Source organism: Callospermophilus lateralis, chromosome 14 (assembly GCF_048772815.1).
Source record: "Callospermophilus lateralis isolate mCalLat2 chromosome 14, mCalLat2.hap1, whole genome shotgun sequence".
NCBI lineage: Eukaryota > Metazoa > Chordata > Mammalia > Rodentia > Sciuridae > Callospermophilus > Callospermophilus lateralis.
The window spans coordinates 40099333-40112181 of record NC_135318.1 but is presented as its reverse complement, the minus strand read 5'-3'; the positions used below and the strand labels follow the sequence as shown (position 1 = coordinate 40112181).

The 12849-nt window shown below is 33.8% G+C and overlaps 1 protein-coding gene across 33 annotated transcripts in view; it reads left to right on the top strand.

Annotated features, from left to right (window-relative positions):
• Positions 1 to 12849, top strand: part of Nrxn1 (neurexin 1) — a 1060252-nt gene that overhangs the window by 471566 nt on the left and 575837 nt on the right. For all 33 annotated transcript variants that reach the window (XM_076833753.2, XM_076833750.2, XM_076833726.2 and 30 more), the window contains one exon: positions 10336 to 10719. In XM_076833753.2, the coding sequence (XP_076689868.2) occupies positions 10336 to 10719 (384 nt within the window). The remainder of the gene's footprint in view (positions 1 to 10335; positions 10720 to 12849) is intronic.

Sequence of the window (12849 nt, the reverse complement as noted above, 5' to 3'; positions counted from 1 at the left end):
ATAAAAGAAAAACAATTTAAGTTTTTTACTGAAGTACCTTGTAAGGAGAAAGTGGCAATGCAGTTTAACAGATAAATACCGTAGTCTTCAAGACAAATAAAAAATATAGATATTTTTTCTGTTTAAGTACTTTAATTTATCCAAACTACCAATAGTTTATTACCTACACTAATTACATCTTCACTGGAAAAGGTCAAAAGCAGATAATATCTACTTTAATTTACAAAGTTCATTTCTTTTTGAGAACAGGAATCTGCTCTAAGAAAGTTTTACTCACAATCTAAAAAATAAAACCATGATTTTTGTTGTCATCCCATGGAAAGGTTAAGTTACTATGCTTGGTGGTGTTTTCATGGTAAAGTACTTTTATGTGATTAAAATTTCAGATTAGTGAATTGGAACGACCAATATAAAAATCAAAATTCATTCACTAAGCCAAATTCTGCCCTTTACTAAATTGAAAAGAGGAGAGAGAGAGAGAGAGAGAAAGAAAAAGCACACTCATATTATGTTGGCCTAGCTCAAAGGAGTTTAATGTAATTTTTATAGCTGCTGCTGTTAATATTTTATATATAGTATTTTAATTAAGTTCTATATTTGCACACTGCATTGGGTGGTATAGAACAGCCTTTTAAAACTTGAATGAATGACTCTGCCAGTTTTTATTTGACTTAAAGAATATTTCTGATTTTAGCTGATGTCATGCTCAGATTCATAGTTCTGTTAAAATTAAAAAACATTACAAGAAATAGTTCATTTTACCCCTTTCCATACCAGTTATATTGAGAAGGTCATGGAAATTATTTTTCATAGAACAGATAAAAAGCACTGCTATGGCAGGAGGGCATGATGAAGGATATAGCTGTTGATTTCCCTGGGATACTCATTAGCTGAATATTTAAAAACACTTTAAAAAAAAAAAAAAACTCACATTACCTCTGCTGTTGAAGTAGAGGAAGCACGAGCCTGAATTACTTTTTCTGGTTTTGACCATTTCAGTTGACCATACTCATTAAGTAGGAATATAATGAAGCAATGATCATTAATCTGATATACTATAATTATTGGTTATCTTGTTCAGAGTTATAGTTTAATTAAGATTTGGTGGGCATAACTGAAATTTTAATATACTTCAAATAGTTTATGAGGGAAACCCATCTTTGAGAAAGACTATCTTATTTTTTTTATATATCCACAGTTTCTGGTACTTTCTTGGACATAGTAGTATCTGTGTTTTTATTTTTTAAAAAAAGGAATGAATACAAATGGATAACAGTACCAAACAACTAATAAAAATAGCAGCATTTTAAAATTTGAAGGATAATAGGACTCTTTTACATGTAAATGCAACTTTTTAAAATGTAAAATAAAATGTGTTCAAATTGTGTTGCTTCTTAAAAGCAGTTTATATAATAAAGGCTAATAAATGATGTCCTTTTGCAGATACATTGCCATCCTCCTCACCCAGACAGGTGAAATAATACCCTGAGAAAATTAAATAATCATTAGAGAAATTTATAAGCCCAGTACCAAAAATGGCAAGCTTTTATAGGGATAGGACTTCTTTTTCTGCTTGTTTACGAGATCTGTATGTCATCTGACAAACATGTAGGTAGTTTCCTTCGGAGGAGTGGGATATGCAGCCACAGGAAGCATGCTAGTGACAAGGAAGACAATCTTCCTGGCCAGTCATCTTTCTGATGGTCTGTTCTTTGACCCTTTGTCCACTAAAAAGGGTTTATGAGCTCCTTATTCGATAATAAATCTTATCTTCATTTGTACACTTTTCTGGAACTTCCTCATGTGGGATAAAATTGGTTGTATTGGGTTATTTCCAAACCATGTCCCTTCTTCTATTCTGAAACACGAGAAAGAGAGGGGCACTTGATTCCCACACATTGTCCAACACTCTGGCCACAACTGTTTCTGTGCACAATATAGCTTTCTTTCATTGCCTTCTCATTCTAGGACCAGTGTCATTGGAGGCCAAGTGCACAGAGCAATTCAAAATTTGAAATTTCAGATCTTGCATTAAGTGGGAAAAGGAAGAATCATACAAAATGCAGGCATGAATTAGTTCTAAGATCAGAGTAGATAACTTAAGTGCTGTGAAAAGTAGGTATCTTTTGCAGATAGCTTAGCTACTAACAGCTAAATCCTAAATTGTTCAGTTAATAAATATGATTGAAGAGGCCTATTGTTTTTGCAAACTTTGCAGGATTTAAGCATGCATATTTTACCAGCCCCTCCTCTTCCAGACTTCCTTTTTTCTCTCTCCTTCGGTTCCAACCTCAACACAAAACAGTTGCCCAGGTATTTAGCTAAAGTGTGAATTGTGCTACAATTAGGATGAGGTTAATGACTGTTTTCTTGGGTGGAAATACTGTTTAAATTTGTGTTAAGCTCTTTGGCTCAGTCAAGGATATCCTCTCAAGTATTTTTATAGCAAACTGCCAGTCATTTTTTTTTTTTTTTTGCAAACTATCATTACACATTGAAATCAAAGAGAAAACTCATTATTCTTGTCAAGTTCTGCTTGTGTACAGCAGGGTATAGTGGATTGTATCAGCGGTTATTCATGGGTAAGCCTACATTTAACAGCTAAGAAGCCATTGAGATTTGAATTGAAGTCATAGAGTTCCAGTTTAAGAACTAGAAATTATAGTGGGAAAGGCACAAGGCTCTCTCAAGAGCACATAATTAGAGGTTTATAGTAATCACTGTTTGAAGTGAACAGTACTTTCTAGCTATCTATTACCACCACTGATTTCTGTGTGTACCATTGGTGATTCACCATACTTAGCTATTTCTACTTGAACAACCATTAGAAGATTTCTCTATTTAGGTCTTGATTTGGACTTACCCTCTGACTGTAAATGTTCCTCCCATGTTTCTACCTACTAACCTGTTGCATATATTGAGATAATTTTAAGTATATTTCATAAATATACTTTATTTTGTTTCCATACCCATAAACCATTACTCATCAATGGGAAGGCTTAAATACCTTTTCAATAATTTGTTAATTATTTGACCAGATGATCAGATGAAGTCAGCTTTGCATGAAATTTTTGTATTGTTTTATTAAATTAATGCTTATACTTGTTCATTCTGAACATGTTTAAAGAAAGATTCATTTATTGTCTTCTGCATGCAAAATAATTTGTATTCATTTTTTTCAGTCTTGGTTGATATGGATATATATTTTATGTAACTGCAATTACAGTATAAAGGTAATTTTTCAGGTTGTTTAATATGATGATACATGTTCTTTTTACTTGATAATATTTTTATCACAAACTGCCAGTCATTTTTTTTCCCCCACAAACTATCATTGCACATGAAGTCAAAGAGAAAACTCACTATTCTTGTCATGTTCTGCTTATGTACAGCAAGGTAACAAAATTTATTTTTTAGGATTATAAATTGGAAACTAAGATGCAAAGCAGAACTATGCAGAGGCATCTTAGCTAGGCCCCCAAGCTTGTAGGACTCAAATATATTAAAATTCCTAAAGAAAAGAAAGTCACATGGACAAACCTTGTCAGTACCCATCTGAGCACTGCGCTGGAGACTTGCCTATTTCTCCACTATAGGGATGGAGGTAGGGCATCTTAACTGAGGTGAGGATTTCCAGTCATCCCAGGCCATGTACTCTCCTTATTCAGAATTCATGTTCCCCAAACACTCTTTTAAGGTTTAACACCCATTAGAAGTCTAATTGCAGGGAAGGTAGAAAATAGATCAGTTATATATTCAAGGGTAATCTGGTTCCTCTAAAAATGACAATATTCCTCATAAATGAATAGATTTTTTTAATAAATTTTATAACATATTGATAGGGCTACATGGGAAGTAGTCCACATCCTGTGTTAGGTTTCTTCTCATAGAGAATTAATAACTTGGCATCTATAATTTATACACTGGTCTTGTAGACTTGGTAAATATCAATAAAACCCTGGGAGATGAAACCTTGCTCTATAAATATATTGAATCTCCTTTTTGAGCTTGCCTGGCTAAGTGGCAGGTCCTAGAATATGGCATTACTTGATCATATCTAGCCCCAGGGATTCACACTGTAGAATGCTAAGGGGAAGTCAGTGAAACTTCTGAAAACTAATCTCCCAATTGTAAAATTCTACTTGATAGATATTTACAACTTCCATCATTCTGAATGATCATTCTTAAAATGCATATGTGAATACAGGCTGGTGTAAAGGTGTATGTGTGTTTGTGTATGCGCATGTACATAACAAATGGTTCAAGACATGTTTGATACATGTTTGTGTATCTGCATGTACACAATACATGGTATGTATTTAATAAATGAATTCATTTATGCTATTGGTGAAAAGTTCAGGCATTTCAACAAGTACATAAGTAAATCACAAGTTTCCCTTTATCACACACTTTATTTGGTGTTGGAAAATTCCCAGCTGTTTTTCTAGAAATCCATGTATCAATATATATTGACATATTGATTTAATATACATATATATATAATTGTATATTTGCTTTTCTATATAAACAAGATCGTACTCTACCAATTATTGGGTACAAAACTTGAGAGATTTTTTTTCTATGCTATTTGTTCTAGTTGTATCATGTATTACTTAGTTTGAAGTCTTTTTTTATATTTATTTTTTAGTTTTAGGTGGACACAATATTTATTTTTTTTGTTTTTTTATGTGGTGCTAAGAACTGAACCCAGTGCCTCACACATGCTAGGCGAGCGCACTACCACTTGAGCCACATTTCCAGCCCTTCTTTTTTTTTTTTTTTTTTTTTTGGTGGTTCTGGGGATTGAAGCCAGGGCCTTGTGCATGCAAGGCAAGCACTTTACCACTGAGATATATCCCCATCCCTTACTTAGTTTGAAAATGGTAATATTTATTTAATCATTCTTCTGTTGATGACCATTTAATTTTCTTCCTTTTTAAAAGTCAGTGTTTTAAACTGATTTATTAATGTCTTCATACATAATGTCTTTCTGTATGTTGGTCAAAAAAATCTATAGGATAAATTCTGAGAGCCCAAATGGCTGATTTAATTGTATTTTTAATTTTAAAATATAGTAACAGGTTAATTTTGCTAACTAGAATTTCAATTTACATTCTTATCTGCAATATATAAAGTGCTCTTCACCCTTTACTCTGGCCAATATTAGATATCAAACTTTTAAAGTTTCTTTTAAGATTTTTTTTTCACATATAGATTTATTCCTTAAGTTTTCAGCTCACTGGTAAATCCAAGTAAGCAGAAAACAGAAAAGATGATAGTGTTCTTTTTGTTTTCAAATGAAGTTTATTTCAGTTATTTCCATAAACCTAATACATGCCATTTTGTTTTTTAAAGATGAAAAATTTCAAAGGACAAATAGAAAAGTCCACTAACAGTTCATAATCCCCCTAACCTAAGATCCCTATTGTTAATGAAAATCCCTATTGTTAATGTTATTGTTTGTTCATTTTTCAAACAATTTTATGAGGCTATTTATTTTACATTTTGCATATCATATTATTAATGTATTATTCTGCTTTAACCACATTGAGTTTTTAATGAGTTCAAATTTTTTAATAGAATAAGAATTCTATGTAACTTTGTGGAATGTGATTCTTTTGTATAGTGGGAGGTAGAGTGGAATTATGGGTGAATAAAATTGACATTTAACTTAAAAATGATTTTAAGCAGCAATTGCAAGATTTTTATTCAAAAGGGAACTTCAGTGTCATCTTGTCAATTCTCTTATTTTGCACAAAAGCCACAAGGAGGCCTAATGAATATGTTTTTTGGCTAAACTTGACAACTAGTTAGTCAAAGAGCTGGAACATAAAAATCAGTTTCCTCTCACCAGGCAAAATCATATTCCATTGCAGAAAATTGTTTTCTAGCCTTCATTTCCTAGTAATTTAGGCTCTTATAGTAATTTAAAACTAGAAATTAAATGAACTTATTTTAAATCTTATCTTCACACTGTGTTTCTTTTCAACAAGGAAACTAGTTTTAGAGTAGAATAGCCATGTAAAATTGAATGGAGGTAAGAAAAGGAAACCCCAAGGTTGTGAATACCTTTCCAAATTGTAAAGTTGTTTTCTACTTTTAAAACTAAGAGCATTTTCAATAGGTTTTTCTCCATTTGCATACAAATTTACACAACAGAATTTCTTATTTATGCTTTTGAATATTCTTAAATATATATTAACTTCTCACTTATAAACTTTTTATTCTTTTGATTATATCGATAGCCATAAAAATGGATTAAATGTTAGTAAAATGGAATATGGTTTCTACCTTTAAATTATAAAAGAAATATGTATGTATGACCATCTTTACCTCTAATTGTATTCCTTTAAAAAGTAGCATAACATAGCAGGGTGCTTTGGAGTCTTAAATATTTAGGCATGAGGCACTAATCTAAATAAATCCCTAAATATGAGTAGTGTCAACAAATTTTAACAGCCTAAATATAACAATGTTTTTATAAAGTTTTGATTTAATTCTGTGGAAACTTACAAATTATTTATGGTGGAAGGTATAGCATATAAATTAATCAAACTACTTCAAAGAAAACATATCAAGATAGGAGGCTTGCCTGGCTAGAATTAAAAATTAAAAATTCAATTAATTCAACTTAGAAGGATAAGCCAATAATATTTCCAGGTTTTCATTTTTTTTTAATTTATTTACTTCATTTATGCCATTGTGAAATTCCCATTTTCTGTTGATATATACATCTTTGTTAACTACTCAATTGCATTTAATTATCAATGAACAAGCTTTAAATATTTATTTGAGGTGTTCTTTGTAACCACTGCCTTTATACCTCAATTATAATGAAATGAACACTTGGGAAGCTTAAGATTTAAATTTCACTGTGCTCATATGTATCTGTTAAATTGGTTTAAACTAATTCAGATTCGGTTATGACTCTTTTGCTCAGGTGAATATGTCCTTCGAATCATGTCCATAGTAATATCATTAAGGAAATGTGTGATTCAAATCCCTTATCAGAAATAGGTATGGTTCAGGACATTTACACACATGTAGGTTAAAATATAAATATCTGTTTGAGTTTGACTCAACAATGGAATTTAATTATCATTTCAAAGGGTCTTTATTACATAAATCTTCAAAATATAAAAATAATTGTTTCTATTCCAACTTAAATTAACTTCTACTCTTGATTATTTTCCATCTCTTTTTAAAAGAGTCTCTAAAATCCAAATGCTTCAGAATTAGAGAAAACAGTGTTGGGTTTTTTTTAGTCATTTTTCCTTCATTAAGTTTATTTGCAAAATAATCCAATGAATGATATTTGATAAACACATTTGCCTAATGTAACTCCTTAACTTTGAATCCAGGAATCATAACTGTTCTTGCTTTATATATGAGTTCAAATTAGGATTATATTCCCTTTTCTCTCATATGTCATTGCCTTTTCTTTCCATGACAATTCTACAATTATCTCTCAAAAGTACAATAAGGAACTGTGGAGAAACATACCTATAATACACTGTCAGTGTTTTCTCAACTATAAGTTGCAATTTCTTCGTTGCTTCTGAAATCAATTTGTTGCATTTGTTTTAATAAAAGAATATAATGAGAAAGTAAATAACAGAATGTCTTAGAGGCAGTAGAGCTAAGTTGTTTTTTTCCTGTTAAACTTGTTTCAGTGTGTGTGTTGTGGGGGTGGGTACTTAGCTACGTGGAAACTATGATCTTTTTGAATTTTGGCACAAAAAACTGATCTAATGGTAAAGTTATAGGGAATATTTTACTGTATCCTTGTCAACAAGCACATTCATAAAAAAAAATCTGGACTTTCTTATAATACTTAGCTCAAAGCGGGCACTAACACACCATAAACAAAACCTAAGAGATGCAGTCTCTTGTGCTCACTGTTTAACTGCTCATGGATGACTGTTTAAAATACCTGACAGAAGTTTGCCCCTGAGAGTGTGGACACGGTGCAATGAGCTATGGACACCAAAGGGAATGGCGAGAATGGCTGCCCAATTCTCTTGTCTTGAAAATCCTCCAAGCATCCTTTTTGTCAGAATTATAGCATCCTGAATAAGGACAATACTTTTTTGCCAAGTTTTTTTTTTTCTTTCCAGAGTTGAATCAAGCTTGTTCCATAAATAAAGTGGGAATCAAGCTTGTTCCATAAATAAAATAAAGTGGGAAGCAGGAGCAATGTATATATTTTTTTCAACTCTATCCCCACTCTTGTAATAATCTGTCACAGTTACTTGCTAAGCTCTGTCTTATAACAATTCTCAGCAGTATTTATTTTTATATCAGATCCTCAAGGATTCTACTGATTCTAGGAAGCCTTCTTAAACAAATTGTAAAAGAGTAACATCCCTCCCTCTTTTGTCTTAAAAACATAAGTCACTGTTCACTGTCTGCCGTCCTTTGCTTCCAACATAAATATGTGCTGTTAAAAAATCCATCCTTCCTTTTGTCCTTAAGACTAACTCTTTCTCATCCCATTCTAATTTACATTAGTTGCTACAGAGGGTAGGAAACTATCTGCGGATCCTCTTCTCAGGTATTTTGGATAATATTGTACATAAAACTAGTCTTTAGAAATCCATTTCATGATCCGTCTATTTAAAAGATAAAAGAGTCACCATTCTCTCTTAATCTTATATGTTTCGTTTCTCAAATGATATTCCTTATATTTTTCTAAGTAGGATTTTATGGAGCCTTCCATGTTTCTGAATGAAACTTTTCTTCTAGACACTGGCACAAATGTGAACAGTACAAATGAATACTTTGTCCTTTTCCCGTCTTGCTGCCTCCCTTAGAAATCCCTATTATGTTCCCCTCGTTGGAAGGCCAAAATAGCAATGCCTTTGAGTGTTTCTCCCCTGGGAGCTTTTTCCATTTCTTTCTGTGAAAATCTAGAGAGACAAATGTCCCCTTAATGACTTGGCCGCCTGGGCCATCTCTGTTACTGGCTTCTGTGTCCTTCTCCTTCACAAAGACAGATCCCATTATGCAGTCCAGCTCAAGGAGGGAATTCCTGGCCACAAGGTAGGGGCCAGAAGCCCCATGAACTTAGTTAGACACATGGTGGGTTTTAGGAATTTTGTGAAACAGCTAAAACGTGTTTTCCTACCCACACCCACTCCTTCTCCTCTCATTTATTTGCCACTCTGTGTCTCCTGGTAACTCTTGGGTCTGCTCCTTAAATCCCCAAGGCTCTCTCCCAGCACCCCTGCATGCATCAAACCTTTGCTAATTTCTTCTCTCTTGTCAGACTCTGCCTCTTCTACATTAGGATTTAGACTTAAAACATAAATCTGGTGTAATGTAGTTATGGGTCCATGTGGTTCCCTGTGTATAAATCATATTTATATCTTTGTAAAAATTTCTCTGGATATTGCAGAATATTTGGCCATCTGACAGTAGACATTTACATTTTCATCAGAAAGTGCTTTCAATCTTCCATTTCCCCACCCCCATGGATTTCACATATTTCCCTGACCCCCAAGTATTCCAATATAGGGGAATACCTGTTCATTGCATTTATGTCATGGATTCCTGTATACTTACAAACCAATAGTTTTTTTTTCTCCCTAATATTTGAAGTGAAAAAACAAAAACCTTATTGACTTAGATAAGTGACAACTGATTTTACTTGATTCTTTCACTGAAATGTTATACTGAGCACTTGTGTGGTGCTTGTTATAATGCAGACACTGGTATATTTAACACAGAGAACAGTCTTCTGAGGTGGGTTGTGTTATTATGCCCATGTGATGGATGAAGAAACCCAAATCATAGAGGTCAGTCAATAGATGCAGACAGATAAGAATGAGGAAGTGAGCTTTGGACATGGGTGATCTGTCAAACCATTGCATCCAATCAAAACAATTAAAGATGGGGACAAAGGGTCTTTCCTTGGTTTGCTGACACATACTAACTTTGAAAACAAGAACTAATGGAGGGGAGTCAGACTTTATTCTAAAGAGTGAGACTGAATGCCAATTTCTAGGTTTTTATATATGTTTTTATTTAATGACCAAGCTGTTGGAGGCTGAGAAACATAATTGGTTGCCTGTAAAATTTGATTTTCATTCTCAAAAATCAACTGAGACCATTGCACTTAGTCTGTTTTATTTAGAAAAGTTAGTTAATCCCATAGGTTTCTTAATGTCATTGGGAAGTACCAGATTGGGGTCCTTTGCCACTGGGGATAGAAAGAATACTAAGAAATGTCTGCCCTCCAGGAGTTCACCCTTAAGCAGATGAAAGAGAGAAGGGGAATAATTAAAACACTTTGTGCTCTGTTGAAACCTCTGTATTCTTTTGTCTTGGCAACAGGTACCATTTCTGTCAACACACTGCGCACGCCCTACACTGCTCCTGGAGAAAGTGAGATCTTGGACTTGGATGATGAGTTGTACCTGGGGGGCTTACCGGAAAATAAGGCTGGCCTTGTGTTCCCCACCGAGGTGTGGACTGCTCTGCTCAACTATGGCTACGTGGGCTGCATCAGGGATTTGTTCATTGATGGCCAAAGCAAAGATATCCGGCAAATGGCTGAAGTTCAAAGCACTGCTGGAGTGAAGCCCTCCTGCTCCAGGGAAACAGCAAAACCGTGCCTTAGCAATCCTTGCAAAAATAATGGCATGTGCAGGGATGGGTGGAACAGATATGTCTGTGATTGTTCCGGAACAGGCTATCTTGGCAGGTCCTGTGAGAGAGGTAGGATTTCAAACACCTAGGAGCTAACTCCCTAAGATAAAAAGTAAATTAAATGTTCACTCCAAATCTGAACTGACCTTTGAGACAATATATGATATGCTGCTGGACTAAACTATGAACCCCTGTACCTGATAAAGATTACTTATGTACCTTTAATGATTTTCAAGGGCCTGATTCTGGCAACTCTTTCAATATATTGCCAGGATAAAAAATGGGTTTTCAGTAACCTGTAGCACCCGAGCCTAAGATGTATAACTGCTTTCTCTTTTGTCTAGTTTTTAACTTCAGGATATTAGACAGTTAAAAAAAAAAAAGCGTGGAGTGGGGGCATAAATTAGAAGTATCTACAGCTTCCAGTGCTAATATCTGTGCCAAGAAATAGCATTTGTAGCAAGCCCAGCTTTTAGTTACAACTACCCAGACACTAAGGGGTTAAACAGCCTGCTCAGTTCATCTGTTTACCCAAGGAAAAATATCCTCTGAAAAGTAAGCCCACTTTAAGTTATTTAAGTTACACCAACACTTAAATATTATACTTTCAGAAGTATACCCTAATTTCATAAGTACTTACCTTTGGTTGGGACCTAACCAATTGCAGAAGATTCATTCATTTATTTGGTTTTAAGGCTTAGCTGTGTCTTATGGATGGATGGATCTCTGATCAGGTGCCCCCCTCTCCTCCTATTTTAGGAGAGAAAGCTACATTTTTTTTTTCTTTTTCTTTCCCCTTAAGAGGAAAGGAACAAGGGTTAAAGTAAAACTAAAGAGTGAAAACTGTCACCACCTCTTCTGCAGAGCAGGCTATCAGCAGAAATAGCAGAACAAATAGTTCTGAGCATGTCATTTTATCGACCCAGTGTTTTAGATAAATGCTTTAGTCACTATGCCCATTGTCACTTATTTTCTACAATGGAACTGAAAATCAATATGAGAAAATATTGATGAGTTGTTCCATTGTTCTCTTACGGTGCAAATAGCATTGATCTATTAGACATTTAACCTAAATGTACCTGGCATCTTTTTTTAAAGCCATGAGCATTTAGTTATTGTGTTCCTTTATTCCTGAAACAGTTCAATTCATTAACCTAAAATTTCTTAGAGCAAAGGTGGTTATTGTATAAAATCCAAAATTGAAATGTGACTTTGATTCTTTATCATATTAAGGAATTATATCAGCTTATCAGTTATATTAATAATATTAATAAATATAAATAATAAAAAATTAATAATATATGACAGATCAAATTATCTGCCAAAATCTTATCACTATTCTGTGTCATATAATTGGAGAGAACAACAGATGGGTAAGTATTTATCACATAGAAATATTAATTCTCCTCATCATGGTACCTGATTATAATCCCCACAGATTGTCATTGTAACTTAGCTATTAGTGTGTATTTTGTTTTATATGGCTATATTCTCTATAAGTTTCCTCTTTGCATTTTCTTCCCTAATTTTAAATATGTTTGTTTCGTCTGGCTTGGGGAAATTGCCTAAAGAGAGGAAAAATTGACGAAGCTAACAAGGTATAGTATAGTCAGTCATAATATGAGATAAGCAGACCTTCATGATTGAAAATTTTGTTTTAATTTTAATCATTCAGAAAGCTGCCAATTATTCTGATGCCTCCTGGTTAAGTGAAGCTGGAAAAATGTGTAACTGTCACATGAATTGCAAAAGCCTTTAGTTCAATATGCATGGTGTACCACCCTGTGGCAATATTCTGCTACTGCATATGGCAAAAATAAAAATAGAAATTGTAGAGCTCTCTGAGCCAGAATGAGGGAGAAGGAATATTTATATATTGCAATAATTAGAAGGAAGGGTGGTAAGCCTAGGCAGATTTGCAAATGAGAATTTAATAGCAAACTTCATCACTGGGATTTAGCATACATTTTTATCTCATGGGTGGCTGGAAATTTCTGTAGATTTCTTTGTCTCCGGGTTGGTTGGTTGTTGAAGATAAAATGGTCATTTTTGTGCAGTTCTTGTTTCTGGACGACAGCAACATTTGTGAGAACTCCTTGCTTTTCAGAGTTAATTTTCTTATTCACATTCTGGCGCCTCCTGAGAACAAGGGAAATGTGGGATGGTTGTCAGGCTTGATGCCACAGAATTTGGCTTCTG